Source organism: Trichosurus vulpecula, chromosome 1 (assembly GCF_011100635.1).
Source record: "Trichosurus vulpecula isolate mTriVul1 chromosome 1, mTriVul1.pri, whole genome shotgun sequence".
Lineage (NCBI taxonomy): Eukaryota > Metazoa > Chordata > Mammalia > Diprotodontia > Phalangeridae > Trichosurus > Trichosurus vulpecula.
The window spans coordinates 70,944,910-70,967,525 of NC_050573.1; the positions used below are offsets into that span (position 1 = coordinate 70,944,910).

The 22,616-nt window shown below is 39.6% G+C and overlaps 1 protein-coding gene across 2 annotated transcripts in view; it reads left to right on the plus strand.

The window, feature by feature from the left end:
• Nucleotides 1-22,616, plus strand: part of KDM4B (lysine demethylase 4B) — a 277,035-nt gene that overhangs the window by 185,134 nt on the left and 69,285 nt on the right. For both annotated transcript variants that reach the window (XM_036755284.1, XM_036755292.1), the window contains exon 9: nucleotides 21,220-21,416. In XM_036755284.1, coding sequence (XP_036611179.1) covers nucleotides 21,220-21,416 — 197 coding nt within the window. The remainder of the gene's footprint in view (nucleotides 1-21,219; nucleotides 21,417-22,616) is intronic.

Below are 22,616 nucleotides of genomic sequence, written 5' to 3' on the forward strand. Positions count from 1 at the left end.
TTCTCCTCAAGGATTAGCCTGAAGAATGCTGTACACATACTTAGTAAATGTGTTAATGATGATTTTTGAGCTTTGAAAATCATGCTTATCTCTAGTCCCTAGTAAACATTGTAATTATAGTTAGCCCCACGGTACTTATTTCTGTGCATTGCTCAGGAAATATCTCTCAAGAAGACTGCAGTGGAGTTCCCATAGTCAGAAGTTGGTTTTATTCAAATTTCATTGACTCACATTTAATAATTTTCCTTTAGATGGGTGGTTGCCTATTCTGTCCCCCATTTAATATTTTTTATGTCAAATTCTAATCTTGCTTCACAATACTTTAAAACATAGTCTCTAGTTAAGAACAAATGATAATCAAATTAGAGACTTCTATTTCAAAGCAACTCAACTCACTTATACTTTAAAGATTAATATATTTTTAAAGGCCGCTTCTATCTTTTGAAGTTCTTGGCATCTTCCATAGGTTAATTTGTTGTCTGAGGGATACTAGGATGGCCTTTACTCATTCATTCACCAAACATTTATTAGGCACTGGCTGCAAGTGAGTGTGCTAGGCATTGTAGAGGACGGAAAATTTAGAGGAGCCATGATCATTATATACCTGGAGCTTAACAGGTATAAAAATTATTAGGAATAGTCATTAATACCTTAATGCAAATTATTCTTATCTAACCTATTGACAAATAGAGCCCAATATAGGTAGAATTTTCTTCAAAGTGTTTGGAGACAACGGTAGGAAGCAGAGCTGGGGTGGGGGGCGTCCGAGGGGGAGTATTTCCCCACAATGGTGGCCTTTTGTGGAATACCACTGTGGGAGGCATTGTGCTTCCAGGGGTGGGGTACGTGTTGATTTTGGGAATCTGGGGGATAGGGAGTGAGAATAAAGCAAATGGATTTTTTTCACCTCCTTCTGGCATTGTTCCACGGGCTCTTGATGTCAACAATGGAATGATTTCTCTGAGTCCTTTAATCACTACCATGCAGGGTATTGATGGCTACTGCTTTTAGCTGTCCCACAGAATGATCCCCTTCCATCCCCTTAGCCTGTCTAATCTTAGGGCCATTGCTTCTTCCAGCTTTTCTAACTGTCTCTTTTACTAAAGTGCTCTCTCCTGCAGATCCTTGCCTGTAGTACCAAGTATTATCACTAGCCATTTTTATTCAGGACAGCAGTATGAGTGTAGGGTGGGATCTCTTGCCCATTTCTTCACAGAGGTAGAGTTCATGTATTATACAGAGCTATCTACTAAAACATTTAGTCAACTTTTAAAATGTAGTTTCATTAGATATGATGATCTTGAAGTTGTTAATGTCTGTTAATCTTGACCCAACTCTTTGCAACTCACCCCCTTCAAATTAATCTTGGCATTTTTACACCTGGGGCTGCCAATGACCTTGTTCATGATACTGGTATCAAACATGATTTAGTCAAGAAGACTACTTTTATAGCTCAGACCCTTTCTACCCTTTGTGCTTTATGCTTTTCTTTTGAAAGATAGTATGGTTTAGTGGAAAGATTATTGCACCTGATTAAGCAGACCTGGATCCTAGTCTTAGCTACACTATTGACATGCTGTATGACTTCATTGGGCATCAGTTTTATCTTCTATAAAATAAGCAGGTTGGACTAGATGTCTCTGGAGAGCCCTTTTAATGTTGACACTCTTTGTTAAATCAATACATTGTCGTTCTCACTCTGTTTTTTGCTTGTTTGTATTGCACGAAATTTTAATGCAACTATGATCTTCTTTCTTCCTCTGTTCTTTTAGTTTCTCCAGTTCAGTTGATTGTGACACCATCCTAATGAGGCCAGGATAATTGATTCAATTCCTGAGTAGAATTAGAATTCTTAACTGCCATGACACCAACTGCATAATCAGGCCTACCCAGCCATCTTGCAAATGCACATATTTGGTCATAAGAGGTGTTGAGCTACAATGTAGGGAGCAGACTGACTAGTTTCTGGGGAGATCTAGCTCTAAGCAATGAAGAGGTTGAGCCCAGGGAAGTCAACTCAAGCAAACTTCTTGGGAGAAATGGAAGCCTTAGTTTCCTGAGCCATCAAGATTCAGACCCATTACGGATCCCATGCTGACCTTGAACTGTCTAGCCCACCAAGAACCAAGTACATATTTGAAGTGTGGGATATCTTCTGAAAGTTCCTTACCCCTTTGCTGTCGTGAGATTTAGGTGAAGGAACTGGCCCAAAATGTGAGTTCATTCTGAACCTGCCCAAGTCTATGACCTCTTTGAGCCTCAATTTCTTCATCTATAAAGTGAGAAAAATGTTACTTGCATTTCTTTCTTTGAGATGTTTGAGATGAAAGCACATTGTAAAACCTACAGCACTATAGAAATGTGAACCGATTGTGTAAAAAAGGAGTAGAAAGACAGTGTATATGGCTAGGCAAGATTCTGAGCCTAGAAAGATTGACAGCTGATGGAGAATATTGAAATTGAACTCTGACCCTAGGCCCTAAGCTGTTTGATGTATGCCCTGTGTTATGTCTTGTCATATTTGTTATGCCTGTTGCGGGCAGTCCTAAGCCTTTAAGTGTTGACCTGAACTAGAAAAAAGAGCAAAGGTTATACTTTGGTCCTGTGAAACAGCAGAAGTAATGTCATGGTCACCAAACTATTGAACTGACCAGTTAAAGCATATCCTTTGCTACAGGAAGCACCATTCTGCTGGGGAGGGGGAGGCAGTGTGGTGAAGGGGAAAGGGCATTATTGCATTTTTAATCAGAAGGCCTGGTTTGTTATCCTTGTTTTGTTACTTTTACTACCTAGCTTCAGCAGTATTTTTAAGCCTCAAGATTTTTCAGCTCTTTTAAATGGTATATTCCAGCTTGAAATTCCTTGTTTCTTTTAGGAACTTCTTCCTGTGGACTTGCTATTCACTCTAGCAGATTTGGATGAAAGTCTTTTAAGAGGCAGGAGGTTTGTCATAGGAAAAGCCTCTTCTTCCATGCTAAGTGCTAAAAAGAAGCCTGGACAAAAAAAATTATTTTATAGAGCTTGAAAAAATAATATCAAAATTCATCTGGAAGAACAGAAGGTCCAGAATATCAAGGGAATTAATGAAAAGAAATGCTAGGGAAGATGGCCTAGCCATACTAGATCTTAAATTGTATTATAAAGCAGATATCATCAAAACCACTTGGTACTGGCTAAGAAATAGAGGAGTAGGTCAGCGGAATAGGTTAGGTACACAAGACACAGTAATCAGTGGTTATAGCAATCCACTGTTTGATAAATTCAGAGACCCCAGCTTCTGGGATAAGAACTCACTGTTTGACAAAAACTGCTGGGAAAACTGAAAAATAGTATGGCAGAAACTGGGCATAGGCCAACGTCTGACACCTCGTACCAGAATAAAGTTCAAATGGGTACTTTATTTTAAATAGGGCTGTATCCCAAAGAGATCATAAAAATGGGAAAAGGACCCACATGTACAAAAATATTTACAGCAGCTCTTTTTGTGGTGGCCAAGAACTGGAAATCAAGGGGATGCCCATCAACTGGGGGATGGGTTGAACAAGTTGTGGTATTTGAATGTAATGGAATACTATTGTGTTACAAGAAATGATGAGCAGACACACTTTGGGAAAACCTGGAAAGACTTATATGAACTGATGCTGAGTGAAGGGAGCAGAACCAGGGGAACATTGTACACAGTAACAGCCACAGTGTTTGAGGACTGATTTTGATAGACTTAGCCCTTCTCAGCAATGCAAGGACCTAAAACTTTTTCAAAGGACTCATGATGGAAAATGCCATCCACATCCAGAGAAAGAATTATGGAGTTAGAAGCAGATACTCTTCTCTTTTGCTTGTTTTCTTTCTCATGATTTCTCCCATTCTTTATAATTCTTCTATGCAACATAACTAATGTGAAAATGTGTTTAATAGGAATGTAGAGCCCATATTGGATTGCATGCCATCTTGGGGAGGGAAGGGGAGAAAATTTAAAACTTCTGGAAATGAATGTTGAAAACTGAAAATAAATACTAAAAAAAAAAAGGGATCCCTGGGTTTTGATATGCCCTTATTTTATGTTTTACCACCTTTTGTTAAAATGACCCATTTTACATGATTTCAGTCCTCCTACACGAAATTATCATGGTTTATAAAAGATAAAGTGACAAATACAGAGGCCATAATAGATGCTAGTAATAAGAGCTTAATGACATCTTTGTGTCTTTTGTAGCTAAGGAAAGGATCCTAACAGCATAGATTTTGGAGCTACAAGCAACTACAAGAGGTCATTTAATTTCCAGAAAAGGAAACTGAGGCTCAAGAGTTACTTAACTTCAGAGAATTAGTGTTCAGGGTCACATAGGTGGTAAAGTGGCATAGCCATGATTTGAACCCTAGAGTTTTTTCCATAGCATTCTTTTCACTGTGCACAAATTATTCCATTTCTTTGCTGAGTTTTAGCTTAAAAATACCATGTGAGCATCATTAGATTTGTTATACAAAGGTCTCGTCTGTAAAGTTAACATTAACAAAACTCACCAAAGAATGTCAAGCTCTTATACTTGGAAAGAGCAGAGAGCCCAGGCTCAGATGTCTATTTTCTGATCCTGACTGGAGCACTTGTTAGCAGTGTGAACTTGGGGCAAATCTTTTCTGTATTCAGCTTTCAGTTTGGTGACTGAAGGATGATAATGCTTGGCCTGTTTACATCACAGCACTGTCACAAAAAGTTCCTAGTAAAGGACAAATTCCTGTAGAAATGTGAGTTGCTAAGTTTCACCTTTTCATGTTGCCAAAGAGGATAGACCTGTTATATCAGGTGTCCTCTCACACTTCCACAAATGAGTTACAGAGAAGCAACAGAAGGAGCTGTCCAACAATGGAACAAATTGCCCTAAGTGGTAGTGAGCTTCTGATCTCTTTTGGGCCATCCACAGAGAAGCCACATGACTCCCTGGCATGGTGTCTGTACAAAGGATTCCTGGGTTCATTGTGAGCCTAGACTAAATTCTTCATAAGATACTTTTCAGCCCTGAATTTACTTGCTGTTTGAACCATTCATTTCAGAATATTGATTTTTCCCCCTCTTCTCTATCTCTGGGACTTTAGATGTTGACTAACACATTAAGTTGGTTGGGATTTTGGGTTTCATGTTAGCTGTTTAGTCTGTGGCTGCTTTTTTCTTTGTCTATAAAATGGGAATAGGAATTACCTTTACTCACAGTGCTATCTGTGGTGGAAAAAAGTAATAAGAGATTGTAAAGTGTTTAGCAAATATACTGCAATAAGAATGGTAAGTAATAAGTTCCTGGCAATTTTATTGAGTATTAATATTTATTCCTCTGTAAAGGTTAAATTTATTTCATTTTAAAACTCCCTAGAGGGGAGTAATGTGCAGAAGCTGATGTTTCCTAGTAACAGGCCAGGCTGCTTCTGCCTCTGCATTTGGAGAAGAGGTTAACTCTATGTCATAGATTGTATGAACACTTGACTTTCAGGCCAGAGGTTTGTTGAGAATAAACCAGCTTTCATAGTTTTACTTGGCCAGCTTTTGAATGGTTCATTGTATATTTCAGAGGTGAAATTGCTATCAGAACCTTTGGATGAAAGGTTAAGAACTATGATGAGAACGTAGGGGTAGTGTGTTCCTCAGAAATCACCTTCTGGGTCACCTAGGATGAGTGCTGGACAGAGTGCATAAACCTGTTTTTGTTTTGTTTTTAAACCAACCAGCATTTAACCAGGTCAGTCAGTCTTTGAGACTTTCTGCAGCTTACGAGTCAGTGCTTACAATCTGCAGGAACCTTTCTGTGTTCATTCAGGCATTTTTCCTGGCGTCTCGAACAGTAACAGCACGGAACAGAGTCCATTAATTTAATGCTGTAATGCAGAATGTATTACCTTAGGGCACTATTGCTTATCAGCAGACAGGGAGGGATTTGCTGTGTGACAGTGAAGTATAGAATTAATGTTGTATATATTATATGTGTGTGTATACATGTATATGTATATATGAAAATTACAATATTTATTTTTTTAAAAAAGAAATCTATTTGTTGCAATCTTGGACCCTGGATTTCTATAACCAGAGGTGAACTACAAGCCCTAGAACATTTTTCTCATTTTACACTGAACATGCCAGCTATTCCTAGGAGATTCTGATTATGAATATTCTGCTGTTTGATCTGTCAGTCTTCTGATGCACATGGTGACAGCCATTCTGTTCCCAAGCACTTTGGTATAGCAATCTGGGCACCAAATGAGAGAGAGCCAGGGAGAAGCAAAGATGCTTAGATTAGATCCCTAAGTCCCTTAACTCTGGGGTTGTAAATTTTTTCATTTGTCATTTGGATGTGACAAGTGTGCAGCCTTCATGTTGCTATTTAGTCATGGTCCATGCATTTGGTGACCCTGCCACTCTTAGCTCTTTGCTACCTCTGTAACAGGATTAAATCCCCTTAGGAAGCCCAGCAGAAGGAATGGTAGCCTGATTGTGCTGTTGCATTTCACTTTTCCTGTGAGTTGGGGAGAGATGACAGGAATGCTCCACACACAGTTGGAGGCATAGGACTCTAGTCACACTCCTGATAAGATTCCATGGTCCCAGGACTGCTTACTTTTCCTGCCCTTTGGGCAAAGGCAAGAAAGACCCTTTAGAGCACTTAAATCATTTAAGGCAAGCAGTTTATTTACAAATCTATTCATATGATTTGTCCATGATCAGTAAATTAAAGCTGTATCAGTAGTTCCACTTCTTAATAGAAGTCATTTTTCTCTTTTCCCATACCCCTAGTCATTGTAAATTCACTTATTCATTACATATTTGAGGGTATCTATATGCTTATACTCTGCTCCTTGCGGAATGCAAAGTATTGACATTTTCCCTGCCTTCAAGTTTCTTACCTTCTAGTTGGGACAATAAGACATACATATGTATATACATATACATATACACACACATATATGCAAGAACCATTCTGAAGTAGTAGAGAACATGATGGATTTCATGTTATAGTACCCAGTTTGAAATCCCAGTCCTGCCACCTATGTGATCCTGGGCAAATTTGTCCCCTCACAGGGCCTCATTTTCTTTCTCTGTGAAAAAGATGGGGTGGGCTAGATTATCCCTTTGAGGTCTCTTTAGCTCTTAATCCTATGTTCTTAGGTGTTGTCATAAGTAGTAGTAGTGATTTAGTAAATGCCAGATGAGTGACAGAGAAGTAAGTGCTCTAAGTTCAATGGAAGGAAAGGTCACTTCTGCTCACATGGTCAAGAAAAACTTCCTGGAAGGGGTGGGATTTGAGCTAAAATGTGAAGTTAGGTTCAAATGATTTATTGAGCACTTACTCTTTGCCAGGCTCTGGGCTAGGTTCAAAAATGGGGGAAAAATAGATACAAAAATAAAACAAAGTAGTTCCTGTCTTCAAGGAGCTTTTATTGGATTAGATTTGGAGAAGTAGAAACATGGAAGGAAAACCCTGATCATAGAAAATGAAGGTGATTAATTTTCCTTAAATCATAACATGCCACTTCAATTCAGCTGACATTGTATGCCTACTGTATATATACCCTGAGCTAGGAATTGGGGAGATAAGAGTTTAGATAAAACATAGCCCCTGCCCTCATTGACTTTATAGTCTAAAAGAAAGATAAGACATAAACACAGACATTTATAATACATTTATCATTCATTATTTAGAGAGAATCATGCATTATTTAGAGAACATGCTTTCATCTTGTTAACCACTATAAACCATCATAAGTGGCCTTAACAAACTCGTTTAAAGCTCAAGTTCTTTAACTGGTATTCTTTGATTTATACTGCCCAACTCTGATGATTCTGTTACATTAACTCTGTTAATTCTGTTACATTGTCACAAGGGAAAAATAGTTTGAGTGTATTGCCTATTATGTACATACGTATTTTAGTTTGCTATTTCTGCCAGTTTTAAGGAGTAAGATATTAGCAGTAGTCCTGATGGTGTGATAACTTGGGTATAGCAATTTTAGATAATACCTCCATTCAATTAAATTTTGTGTGCTTTGTGTACCACATTGGTCTTCATATAGGCTACTCATTAATAAGAAAAAAATAACATCAATTATGGGCTATCAGAAAGATTTTTAGGGGAGAGAGCATGACCAGTTAGATCAATACAATAAGTAAAATTTTCCTTAGCTGCTCTCATGAAGGGAGGGAATATCAGTTTCTAGTGGTCATAAGAGTTATTTTGGAAATGGAGTGGAGCAGTAAATGTGTGTTTGCCTGGGGAGAAAAGTTGTTCTATTATGTGATTCCAGAAGTCATATTATAAGCATAACAGCACCACATAAATTATAATCTTTTCTTTTCCCCTTTTCCTTCCCTTGTCTTTCCTCTTTACTGAAATTGTTGGGGTTTTTTTAGTCACAAAATAAGGGGAAAAAATAAAATCCAAGCTCCAATTTTGCATTTGCCTTACATGCTTTAAGTATTCTCCTTTCTTTTCTTGTATATTTTTATCTTCCTTCAGAGCAGGAACCAAGCTTTCTACAGTAAACTACATTTAGAATTTAGAATTGATAATGATTCAGACATGGTACACATGATTTCTTAGCAAGCAAAATTTTTCAAACGGGATTTTTTTCCCCTTCTGGATTCTCATAGACATATTTTCAGAATCCATTCTGAAGTCTGCAACATTTTTTCAAACCAAATAAACACCCATGAAATTAAAAACCATTCAGTATCTAGACTGAACCATTTTTGAGACTTAAAGTACTTTAATGATTATGAAACATTATTCTATTTTAAGCTTAATTTTAAAAAACATATACTTCTGAATTTCCATTCATATCTTTGTTTATTGATACATACCTGAAAATAAAAACTTCATTCTTCAGTGGTTTCTGATTTGAGAGTGCTTAACTTAAAAAATCTGTGATTTCAGTGCTGTCTTTGCTTCATCCATTGTCAGATTAGCTCCTCCATGCTTTAGTAGATTGTCTTTTCTGAACTATTACACAAGATAGTCTTCCCTTATTTTGGCCAGTCTTTTACTGATAAGACTAGAACTTAGCTAGACCTTGTTGGACAAAAGGCACACTGTTCATGTCCAGGACCATATTTGAAGGTCTTCTAGCAGTATAGGACCTTCTAGAGCTTGTGCTGTACTGGCAAAGCCCTCAAAGACCCATGTCACTTTCATACCAGATTAAAGCAACAGAAATTCAGCAGATGATCTGGAATTAATAAAATATAATGAAGCATAATATCCAGAATTAGGGAGCATGCTTTCCCTTGTTCAGACAATATGTAGATTAGTTTTTGGGTTTCATGTTTTAGGAAGATAATTGATAAGCTGGCGAGTATCCAGAGAAGGACAGGCAAGATGGTGCTGGATCTTGAGATCATGTTCAGTTGAAGGATCTGGGAATGTATATTCTGAAGAAGAGAAGATTAGGAGTAGTCATGAAATCTGCCATCAAGTATTTGAAGAGTTATATGTTGAACTCAATGGCTTATCTAGTCCCTCCCAGCTCCTAACATTCTGTGATTCAGCTAGGATTCTGTAAAATGATGTTTTTAACTGACTTCTAAGTTAGACTTATATAGTAATTGTGGCCTCCACCCCATCCCACCCACTCCCCAAATCCGATAGCCCATATTTGTTACCATTTTTTAACACCTGTCTAATACAGAGCTTTCTCAGAAAATAATAGTAATGGATAGGTGAGCTTTGTAACTTTTTAGCTGGCCTTTTAAGAAATCCCAAGAGATCTAGGTACTGAAAACCCAAAAAACTTTTTCCATCTCTACTCACAGCTGAGCCCACAGGAATCTAAGTAAATTGCAGGAAAACTATGCAAAATGTGTGAACTCTAGCTAATAATAATAAATGTAAACTGAAGTGCTATTAAAAAGTGGGTTATTAGTCCCTGAAGAGCCTTCACTGTACTCTCATATGGCACCATCTAGGCCACTTAAAGGTTTGGGATTTGGAGCATCACTTCTTAAGTGAATGTAGGAGCAATGGATTATCATCTATCTTGACTAAATACATAGTTTAATTTTAAAACTGCTTAAAGCTCAACCTAAATGTAGCTTACCATTTTTAATAAGTTGGATTTTTGTTTTGCTTTGTTTGTTAAACACCTTGATTTTTCAAGATGTGTTACCTTGAGGAATGGTGAGATTGGGTGACTTCAAAGAATCTGAACATCAAAACCAGGCATTAATTGAGGGTTTCTGCCTGTCTTAAATACTAGGTTTTAGGAATTAGATAATCATAACTACATCTGATAAACTGGACATTATTTGACCGAGCAAAGTGAATTTTGTTTGCTCTTTATGTTTCATAATTTTTTTTCTCTCATGATGACTTTCGGAGAAAGTGATTGATTGTAACTAAATTTTGATACACTACGAAAAGCATCTCCAGTAGACCATATTGTGGTTAATTGCTGATCATGAAATAAAATGGTAGCTACTAAATGTTTTCAAATTGGCATATTGACCAATTAAATTTTTTTTTTGACCAATTAAATTTTTAACAGAGTTCAGTGAAAATTAATACGTGGGAAGATATTCTAGAGTGTCTGTGGGGGAGTGGGGGAATGGATCAGGTCTTAGAGCAGTCAGTTTGTTAATTTTGTTTGTAGCTTAAAAATTTGCCTTTTATCCAGTTAGGAATCTTTAAATTCAGCAGATATTTAACCTATTCTTTGTAAAAGACTCTTTACTCAGCACTGGAGATACAGAGGTGAAAGACAGTCCTTGCCCTCAAGGAGCTTATGATCTCTTAGTAGAAGTCGTATAACATTTACACAAACAATTCATATGAAGTCAAATGTGATAGAAGAGACCTAGACAGTGTTCTATAAAGAAATTTGAGGAGGGAAGACACATGGACAGTGAGTCCTTCAAGTCTTTGCTAGGTTTTTGGTTCTATGAGTTTGATAGTTGTTTAATGCTAACCAGGTTGCTGAGGAGAATTAGGCAGCAAGTTTGAGATCACCTACCACAGTGCTCTGAGTCTCTCTGGACAGGCTGCAGGGCCTCCAGATGAGCCTGACTATTCTTACATCTATAGTGAGAATTCTGGGGAATAGAGAAGGGACAGCTTTTGATTCTTTGGTGTTAGCTCATGCTTTTAAGCAGTTCTTGCTCTTACTGGGTAAAGGCATTAAAAAACATTCAACTGGTTAATTAAATTGTCTCAGGCAGCTCTGCTGAGAGGAGCTGTCAGGGGCTTTTTGAGGTGCATTTTGCCAAGTTGTCAAGCCTCTCCTAATGCAAAGCATAGCAGAGAGGGTGAATTCTTTTCTTGTATGTGGCGGGGTAGGGACGAGAGGTATTAGGGCTCTTAGTATCTGTGTACCCATATGACTTCAGAGTAATTTTCATTGTTAAAGGATGCTGGCCTCAAATACAGGGTAGGCTCCTAAGTCAAGATATGTTCATTCTGTTGCTGAAAGTAGATCAGACATTTGTGGAGATAGAGGCCCTGGCTTCTAATCCCACACTAGCTCTGTGATCAAAAGGAAGTCCTTTACATCTCTCTTCACATGTAAACTAAGGATAATAAAGTTGCTGAGGGGGAAGCATTTTGTAAACCTTTAATTATATAAATATAAGTTATTATCAAAACTGTTTGAGAGTCAAGGATCCCACTAAATCTCCTGAGGAGGATGCTCTTAGTCTGTTGCTTCCTATCTTGAGTCTTTGAGGTGCTGGCAATACCTTTTCCCTGGTAGTGGCCCATCAGCCTGCCAGTACATGTTCTGAAAGGCTTTCTTGCTTTCTTTTTGTCTCCAGATAGCAAGGCTTAGTAATTACCAGATGGATTGGCAAAGGGACTGTCTCCCAGATGGTCTCAATACTCATTATTCGGCAGTTCTCTTGGAGCTTTTCAGGGCAGTGAAAGCCCCCAGCGCCTTAGAGGGGCTGGTCTCTTTGCACTTTATGTAGCAGTTAGAGTACAGTGGACTCTAGGGTGCTCTCAGTTCTGTAGGAGGTCTTTCAAGACCTTTTCTCCCCTCCCTGCCCATTTGTACCTAATTTCTCCATTAGAAAGTAATGACACAGACCAATTCCCTTTTGAGAAAGTTTTCCATCTCTGTCTTCAAGGCTGACAGGGGAATGCTAAGCTGCAAGAAGGGAATTGAGAACACTCAGCTTTAATTTCAGTAACTACAGTGGTTCTCTATACAAACATCTGTACCAAAGGATAGGGAGAGGGCCGGCACAAAGGGTAGAAAAGGAGAACATTTAGGGCTGCTTTAGGAAAACAAATATGGGCGAGATTTGTTTTGCTTCCATTTTCTTCCTTTTCCCAAGCTCTGTTTTTTTTTCTGTTACTGCCCCTCTGCAGATTTGCAGACAGAGCCACAGTATGGAGGCAGGAGGAATGCCATGCTATTTTCACATCTTAACTTGCAGGAGTGGTGGGGAAAGCACAAAGTAAATTATTTGTGAACTTTACTGTGTTTGCATTGAAGTACAATTAAAACTAATCAGAGTACTCATCCATCCCAGCAGTGTTTATGTAAAATTACATCAGCCAGACTAGATGATTATCCAGCCAGAGCCATGGTCTTTCAGCCTCCTTCTTCCTTGATGTAACTACATTTAGAGTTTGGGCTCCTTCATCTTGTGTAGTTGAAATAGTTCTGAGTTTAGAGCAAGAGGGCATGGGTTTGAATCCCACTCTGTGACGTGAGGCAAGTCACTGCCCTTCAGTTGGCCTCAGTTCCCTCCTGTGTAGAGGGTTTGGGCTGGAGATCGAGTGGTGGAGTAGGAAGTATGTTGGATTCAGATCTCATTGTCTTGTTTACTACCTGGGAAGCCTTGGTCAAGTCACTGAACCTCTCTGGAGGGTATTGGGCTAGATAATCTCTAAGAATCTTTTCAGCTCTAAATCCCACAGAGCTGGAAGGGTGGAAGGGGGACTTTAGAGGCCAAGTCATCCAGCGTGCACCTGACTACAAGTTCCTTTTATTGCTATATCCCCGAGCAGTAGTCATTTGGCCTTTGCTTGAAGATGTCTAGGAGAAGTAGGCTTTGAGAACCCACTACTTTTCAAGGTATCCTATTTCACTTTGGAAAAGCCCTGCAGAAGGCTAGATGTATGTCCGAATTCTTCCCAGTTCCAAGTGCACAGACTTTCAGATACTTCATGAAGATACCTAACACTTGCTCGCGTGCGTGCGTGCGCGTGTGCTTGTGTGTGTATTCTTTTCTTCAAGTTGTTTTTCTTTAGTTCCTTCAAATAGTCTGTATATGGCATGATCTTGAGACCCTTTCCTATCCTGGTCACTTTCCTGTGGATAGTCTTCAGCTTATCAAAGTTCTTCCTAAAAGGGGTCCCAGAACTGAACTGTCAGGGGCTTTTTGAGGTGCATTTTGCCAAGTTGTCAAGCCTCTTCTAATGCAAAGCATAGCGAAGAGGGTGAATTTTTTCTTGTATGGGGGGGTGGGGACGAGAGGTATTAGAGTTCATAGTATCTGTGCATTCATGTGACTTCAGAGTAATTTTCATTATTAAAGGATGCTGGCCTCAAATACATGGTAGGCTCCTAAGTCAAGATATGTTCATTCTGTCACTGAAAGTAGATCAGGCATTTGTGGAGATAGAGGGCCTGGGTTCTAATCTACCTAACACAGAGAACAGTGAGGCTTTCCATATCTCTTGGATACAATAAATAAAACTGTTGATCTTTTATTTTTATATCGCCTATATTTAAATCACACCTTTTAATGTTCTCTAAGTTTGTTTTTTCTTCTGCTACCATATCATAATGTCAAATCATGTTGACTTTTCATTTCTACAAAATCCTATACTTTTAAACCATACTGCTTTGGCCATGCCACCTATCTTGTATTTCTAAAGTTGATTTTTTTTTGAACCCAAGTGCAAGACTTCACATTTATATCCTTATAAATTTCTTGAGCATTTTAACCTGTTTTTTTGGATCATGATTCTATTTTCCATTATCTTAGCTTTGTCTTAAGTTATGATCCCACAAAGTTGCCAAGTTGCCATTTGGGAGCCAATGATGAGCCTTCCCCCAGGGATGCTTCTCATCTATTACTGCCTCAATCTGATAGCTGTTTATTAAGCACATACTCTATGCAGAGCACTGGGGACATTTGTAGTTTAGATAAGACCTTAGTCCTTGCCCTCAGCACCTTATAATATAGTAGGAGCAGTAAGATAAGTATGGTTATACACATTATTTTTGTATCATAGTTCAATTGTATTTAGTTTTGAAGGGGGTCAGGGAAGGTTTCAGTGGTGGGTAGGAATTCATTAAGAGGGAGGTAGAAAGATGTCCTTTCCAGGCAAAGAAAACAGTGAGGACAAAGTCTGATTAAGTCCAGTGAATAAATATTTGCGCACCAAAGAGCCTGATGAGATTAGAATATATGTAGGGGAGAAATAGGAGATCAGTTTGGAAAGCGGGCTGGGACTTGCTGTGTAAAGCATTGAATAAACTTTGGGCTGAAGTGGTTGAATTTAGGAGACAGTTGAGAGGGAAAGACAAATAGGACAAATATTCCCTTCCCTGCATAAGAAAGGCTTGAATCTCAATTCTGCCTCCTAGACCTGTGTGAACCTCTCTGGGCCTCAGGTTTGATCATCATCATTTATGAATCACCTACTGTGTTCAGGCACTGGGCTAAGCACTTGAGATGCAAAGAAAGGCAAAAGGCAGTCCTTTCCCTTGAAACACTCAAGGGAAATAGGGGAGACAGAAGACACACACAAGCTATATACAGGATAAATAGGAAATGATTAAGAAAGAGTCCACACTAGGATTTAGAGGGATTGGAAAAGGCTTCCTGTAGAAGGTAGGATCTTTGGTGGGACTTGAAAGAAGCCTGAAAGCAGAGAGGAGGAAATGGTTGTGGCTAACATTTATATAGCACTTTAAGATTTGCCAAGCATTTGTAATAAAATGTAAAATATCTTATTTTATCCTTATAACAACCCTGAGGGATACGTACTATCATTATCTTCATTTTACAGATGAGGAAACTGAGGCTCAGAGAGATTAAGCGCAGGGTCTCATGCCTAGTGAGTATCTGAGGCAGGATTTTACTTGGATCTCCTGACCCCAGTTCAGTGCTCCGTCTGCTGTGCCATCCAGCTACCTCACCTGTAAAATGAGGCAGCTGAACTAGATGGTCCCTGAGGTTCCTTCAGCTCTGTGAGCCTGAGATTCTGGCAGCCTTATGAAGAGTGGATTGGAAAATAGGGAAGGCAACTGGAGTAGTGGTCCCAGTGGGCTGATCAGATATACCACCTCTTTTATTTTGCCTTTTTTCCCCTTACTTCTCCTCTCTTTCTGCCCCCTCTCTCCCTCAGACCCCTTTCTGTGCCTCTTAAGCTAATTTTGCTGTATTTCATGGGCAAAATGGAGAGTGGGCTACTAAGTGTGATTTGAGAGGCCCTGGAAATGTTTCCCCTTCACTCTGTACTATAAATCTCCCCACCCTAGTTTGCTGCAGTGTTGAAAATACCTGTCTTAGAAATCTATTCTTCTGAATCCAGCATGTTGTAGTAGAAAGAAAACTGGATTAGATAGTCAAGAGACCTGAGTTTGAATCTAACTCTGCTAGTTACTAGCTCTGTGACTATAGGAAAATTACTTAACCTCTCTGTGCCTTCCTTTTCTGAAAGAGACTAGATGAGCACTTTCCCAGCCCCAGAGTCAGTGTGAAATGGCCCCTAAGCTCCATAAACTTTGTCATCTCTTTAGAAGTTTTGGGGCAGTGGGGATGCACTTTCTGCTTCATGAAGCTTCGAGTTGTCCTCTTTTGTCACTCAGCAGAGAAGTAAACTGGCCTGTCTCTGGGACCAACAGGTGATCTGCTCTATAAAGTGGGTCTTCATGTTCTCCTCCATGGGTGCACACAGGTGGTTTTTTTAATTACTTAAGGAAGAGTAATTGAAAAGCCACTCAATACAAATCCCTTAAGCCAGGCATGATGGTGACACTGGGGAAAGCTTCAGGCCAGCCAGGAGTCTGAAACATGGGCACCATCTGTGTTCCAGCAACTCCTTGGCCAAATTACATTCCAAGCCTTTCTTTCCAGCGCTATTTTTCATTAAATGAATTGAATTTGTTGGAAATCGCCTGGCCATAAATATTCCCTCCTGCTCAGTACAGTCAGGTTATTACTGCTCCCCAAGTTAGTGCTTCGGAACAGAGCAGAAGGCGACTAGCACTCTTTGTGAAATGAAAAACAGAAATAAAAAATGCTGGGCTGGAGGAACAAGCAGGGAATTCTGCAGAGAATATTTTCTCCTCTCAAACACTTCAGATTCCTGGCCAGAAATTCTAAATGTTGTTTGATAATGAATGAATACATTTGGAAGGTGGCTGTCAGAGGCAATATAATATCATTTAGTCTTTTTAAAATCAAGATTGTCTGTTTCTCTGAATTTCTGCCGAGAAAGTGACAATGACACTATGGTGGTTGAAACAGGAGTCCTATATACTGTGTACTTATGCTTCAGTACTATGTACTGAAAGAGGTTCCAACCTGCAGTTGTAGAAGCTGTTTTCTCTGTGTCTTTTTGCTTGATGGAAAAAGCAGAGACAAGGGACTATATAAATGATACCTCACAGTTGCCTTTAGAGCTTATAAAGCATTTTTTTTTCCAACAACGGCTCTGTGACTTAGGTAGTATAAGTGCTTTTAATCTCCGTTTTAAATATGAAGAAACTGTTTGTGTGACTTGTCCATGATTACATGGCTAGTTAAGTCTCAAAACAAGTGCCATACCCCACTGCCCCTTTCAGATGTGGAAAAGACTTAGAGAATCATAAAATTTTAGAATTAATTTTAAGGGGTCCTTCAGTTGAACTCTTATAAGTCTATAAGGTCCCTCACTGGTGGAGGGAACTAGCTTCTGCTTGAATACTTGTGAATATCTGTTACCCTTTCCAGTTAGACCAGTTTTCTCTTTGTAGAACTTCAGTGGAAGAATACCAAGTACCTTATGTACTCATAGTACTAAGAAGGTATGAGCACACTCACTCCTCTCCTGATTTTTCTCTCAGAGATCATTTTTCTGGAATTCAGGACCCTTCCTCCCTTTCATTTCTCATGTTCTCTGGTAGAAAGAGTAAGGAACAACAGATGAACAGCCTGAGTGCTATATTGGTACAGAAAAATGTCATCTAGTCCAACCGCCACATCTTTTCAGATGAGCAAAGAAAGCGGTCAGAAAACTTTCTCAAGTCCCAGAGCTGTAGAGTAGGGGAGTCAGGACTTAAACATGGATCTGCTGGCTGTGAGAACAGTGCCCTTTACATTAGACAACACTTATCCCATATTTGTATTCCTTTTAATGCACAGGTCTGATCATATCACTGCTGCCCCGTTTAGAAACTTTCAGTGGCTCCCTATTACCTCTAAAGTAAAATACAAATTTGCCATGGTATATAAAGTACTCCTCGACCCGGGAACCTACCTTTCATGGTATTCTCATTCCCCCACGCCAACGAATTTGGAGTACTCCCTCCCCCCCAAACTCCACATTCTTTTTCTTGCATAAGTTGTACCTTTGCATAAGTTACCTCTTCCCATTCCCACTTTACCGTGTGCCTGGAATTCACCCCTTCCTTATCTCTGCTTCTCTCCTTAACATCCTTCAAGAAAGCTTAACTCAATTGCTGCCTCCTGAGGTGAAGTCTTCTCCCCTGCCATCCTCTTTTCCACCCCACCCCCATTGTTATTGCTTTTTCTTTATCTCCTAAAGTTACTTTGTTATTAGATTTATCTGTGTATATATATATATATTAAATCTCTCTCGCTTCCTATTTCCAAGTAGAATATAAACTTTTTTGAGGGCAGGGAATGTTTACTTTTGGCATTTTGGTCTTTATGTAGTGTTCCTTGTGCATTTTCAGGCACTTAATAAATACTTATTGATTTTAACTATAGGGGGTGAATAAAAAGGGGAGATTTTTTCAGGGCTGCCCACATTTTACCTAGCATGTGGCTATATACTGTACTTATATACATAGAATCTAGGCATTGGAAATTACTTCAGATCTTCTAGCCTGTCCTTTACTTGAGCAGGAATTCCCTCCTCAACATTTCAAATAAGTGGTCATATAGCTTCCCCTTAAAAATCTCCAGTGATGAGGAACCCATTCAGGTAACATGATATGCCCAACTACCTTCTTCTTCATGGAATGTTTGTCGCATCACAAAGGTTTGTCCTCATGGTGGACACAGTGTAGTTATCTTTTCCCTCCATGTAGACTGGCATGTGTTATAATTAAAAGGAGGAGGTAATTGGAGTAAAGAGGCTTGAGTTTGAACACTGGCTTTATCACTCAGATTTCTGAACCTGGTCAAGTTTCTTCAGCTTTCAACTTCATTTTCCCTATCTGTAAAATAGGCTTTCATAATGTTTATAACACCTAAATCACAACTTTGTTGTGAGGAAAGCAGTTAAAAATATAAATTGTAACTGTAATCTTCAATTCTTCTTTCCAGGTCCTTTGCCACCCCTGTTGCCCCTCTCCCACCCCCCAAACCTCCAATTGCTTTTTCTCTTGTAAAAAAAAATATTCTCTACTAAAGTTATTTTGAAGGAAAAGCAATTCCCACAGTACATTTAAGTTTGTTTTGGGGAGACAACTGAGTTTCTTTTGGATTTCAGAGCTGTCTAGTAGTTGTTTCTACAAGTTCTAGGAATCCTCTCTTTTCCTGGCTACTCTTTGGAAGAGTGAAATCCAATTTGATGCTTTGATGAAAGGGGCAGGAGGAGACTTTGTCCATATCTCTGAAATCTCATTGTAGATATTCATTCCACTGTTCAGCTCCTGGCTATATGGCTAGTAGTATATATGTCAGAGACAGGGCTTAAACCTAGGCTCACCCTTTATCCATATCCTATCCATTGCATATTCACTTTGAAGTGTTAATAGGGTTTCTTAAATTTGTGGCTGTTTTTTTTTAAATGGGTCAAAATAATGCAGATCAAATTCTTATCCATTAATCCCCAAGCCACTTTGTTAACAAACAGTAGTTTTCCTGTTGCTTTTCTTTCAATTTCTTTTTTACCTTCTGGCTATCGAATATCAGGGAAGTTCTCCTTGATAATTTCTTGAAAGACTATATCTAGACTCTTTTTTTGATCATGGCTTTCAGGTAGTCCAACAATTTTTAAATTATGTCTCCTGGATCTATTTTCCAGGTCAGTGGTTTTTCCAATGAGATATTTCACATTGTCTTCCACTTTTTCATTCCTTTGGTTCTTTTTTATAATATCTTGATTTCTCAAAGTCACTAGGTTCTACTTACTCCAGTCTAATTTTTAAGGTAGTATTTTCTTCAGTGGTCTTTTGGACCTCCTTTTCCTTTTGGCTAATTCTGCCTTTCAAGGTATTCTTCTCCTCATTGGCTTTTTGGAGCTCTTTTGCCATTTGGGTTAGTCTATTTTTTAAGGTGTTATTTCTTCAGTATTTTGGGGGGGGTCTCCTTTAGCAAGTTGTTGACTTGTTTTTCATGGTTTTCTTGCATCTCTCTCATTTCTCTTCCCAATTTTTCCTCTACTTCTCTAACTTGCTTTTCCAAATCCTTTTTGAGCTCTTTCATGGCCTGAGACCAATTCATATTTTTATTGGAGGCTTTTGATGTAGGCTCTTTGACTTTGTTGACTTCTGCTGGCTGTATGTTTTAATCTTCTTTGTCACCAAAAAAAGATTCTACAGCCTGAGTCTGAGTCTGTGTCCTTTTTGGCTGCCTGGCCATGTTCCCAGCCAACTACTTTGTCAGGGTATCACTGCTTGTAGAGTAGAGACTGCTTTATCCCAAGCTTGAGGGGCTGTGCTGCTGTTTTCAGAGATACTTCTACTCCACTGTCACCACAAGCTCTGCCACAGCAGCGCTCCTCCTCCCCCAAGAACCTCCAACCAGGACCTCAACCCAGATCCAAGCAGGACAAAGCAAGACCTGCACTCCTGCTCTGGTCTGCTGCTTGATTCCTCCCACCGTGTGAGCTAGAGACTCTGGAAGCAGCCCCAGGAGCTTCCTGCTGCTGCTGTCACCACCACGCACTACCTCTGCCACCCCCAGGGCTGGGGCCAGACTGCTTTCTAACCCGATCTAGCAGTTTTCCCAGTAACCTGCTCTGTGGTCTTTGTCATTTGTGGGTTGAGAAGTCTGGTAACTGCCACAGCTCAATGATTCATGGCCCTAAGGCCTGCTCCAGGCCAACTCTGGTCTATTCTGGCAGGCCCACGCTGGGCTGTGCTCCGCTCCCAGCACTGTGAGATAGATCCTTCCCAGGGACCGTCCAGGCTGTCCTGGGCTGGAGACCTGCTTCCCTCTTCTATTTCGTGGGTTCCGCACCTCTAGAATTTGTTCAGAGCCATTTTTTACAGGTGTTTGGAGGGATTTGGGGGAGAGCTTAAGCTAGTCCCTGTTTTCCAGCTGCTATCTTGGCTCTGTCCCCTCTGTTGCTTTTCTTAAATCTTGTCGGCTTCATTCCGTGTAGATAGAATCACTTGGATACTAGCACTGGCTGGCCCTGACAAGTTTTGGGTCTAGCTCCTAGTAAAAAGTAACATCTTCAAGTGTCTATGTTAAGTTCAGTTGTTAAAATTATGGCATCATTTAGACAGTCTTCCTTTCCCTCCATCATCTTAATCCCTGCTTCCTTTTATGTAAGAGTACACCAGTTCCAATCAGCAGTCATTTTTTAAGAACTTGCCATGTACTATGCTAAACTTTGGGGGCACAGAGGTGAAAAAAAAAACAACACCTTCTCTGCCTTTAGAGTACTTACAGTCTACTAGGGAGGATACAGCATGAACCTAAATATAATACAAAGTTGATTATGGTAGTGATAAAGGAAAAACCCAGAAAAGGTACTTTAGGAAAATTTTAACTTCAACACTGTGAGGTAGTTCAAATATTATCCTCAAACTGACATTTAAAGAATTAAGTGCCTTGCCTTAGGCTACAGAGCTAACAAGCATCAAACCTTAGACCATAGATTGTCAGAGCAAGAAAAGACCTTGCATCTAGTCCAATCTCTTCATTTTATTGAGGAAGAAATAGGCCCAGGAGGAGACATGAAGGGGCTTGCCCAAGGCTGCACAGTGGAGTGGTTGCAGAGCCAGAGATTAGATGATGAAGAAGTGGGAACAGAATCTTTGCAAGGCAGGGGGGGTTACAGAAACAAGATGGAATCTAAATGTGTGTGATCTACTATTTTTTTTTGGCAGTGCACCTGCCGAAAGGACATGGTGAAAATTTCAATGGATGTTTTTGTGAGAGTGCTGCAGCCCGAGCGCTATGAGCTGTGGAAACAAGGAAAGGATATTACTGCTTTGGACCACATGAAACCCACTGCACTAACTAGCCCTGAACTGATGGCTTGGAATGAGACCAAGGCTGTGCTGAAAGCTAAGCTCCTTCGGAGGTAAGATTTGTCATGAACAGGATTGTTCAGAGGATCAGTTTCAGTCACTATTGCACTCCTGGCATTCTGAAAGCAAGATAGGGTCTGAAGGCAATCCTCATTGGGAAAAAGAGAGATTTCTAGTTCCCACTCACAGACAGCAGGCAGGGGTATGGACATTTTCAGACTGTCTCAAACTCTTTCCTTCTCTACTTTCAACTTTCTCTTTATCTCTGGATGGAGGTATCTCTGCTGAAATGTGTATATTCCTATGGTTGATGTGCCCCCAGTCAGGAAGCACAGCCTTGCAGATACTGCCTCTTTCTCTAACACAGGAAAAATCTATGTTGATGAGCCTTCTGGCTCATTTTAAATAGTGCCATCAAAGGAAGAGTACGGTCCTTTTTTTGTGCATCAAGACTGTCCTTCCTTTTTGTTTCACCACCTCTCAGCTAGAAATCTGCCTGCTACCCTCTATGTTTCTGCTTTTCTGGACTTTTCTTTCTTCTCTGACATCACAAGTTTGTATCACCTATATCTAAAAGAAAAGTACACATTGCAGAGATGGTTTAATCTCCAGGGCATGAGGACCCTGTTTCTCTTTTACAGAGAGGGTGGTCAAAACCTTCTTGGCTTGTGGGAGATAGCAGATTTCTGAACCTGGTCAGGTTTCTTCAGCTTTCAACCTCAGTTTCTCCATCTGTAAAATAGGCTTTAATAGTGTTTATAATACCCAAGTCACAACTTTGTTGTGAGGAAAGCAGTTAAAAATATAAATTGTAACTGTAATCTTCAATTCTTCTTTCCAGGTCCTTTGCCCTCCCTGTCGCCCCTCTCCCACCCCCCAAACCTCCAATTGCTTTTTCTCTTGTAAAAAAAAATATTCTCTACTAAAGTTATTTTGAAGGAAAAGCAATTCCCACAGTACATTTAAGTTTGTTTTGGGGAGACAACTGAGTTTCTTTTGGATTTCAGAGCTGTCTAGTAGTTGTTTCTACAAGTTCTAGGAATCCACTCTTTTCCTGGCAACTCTTTGGAAGAGTGAAATCCATTTATTTGATGCTTTGATGATGGGGGCAGGAGGGCAGGCTTCCCCTCCAGTAAGTTAGCTGGCCTTTAGCAAAACTTTAAGGGATGTATCTAGTGTGTATCTTGCCTTAGTTTTTCCTAAACACTTAAAAAAAAAAGACTCACAAAGTTGGTGATGCCACAATGTGATTT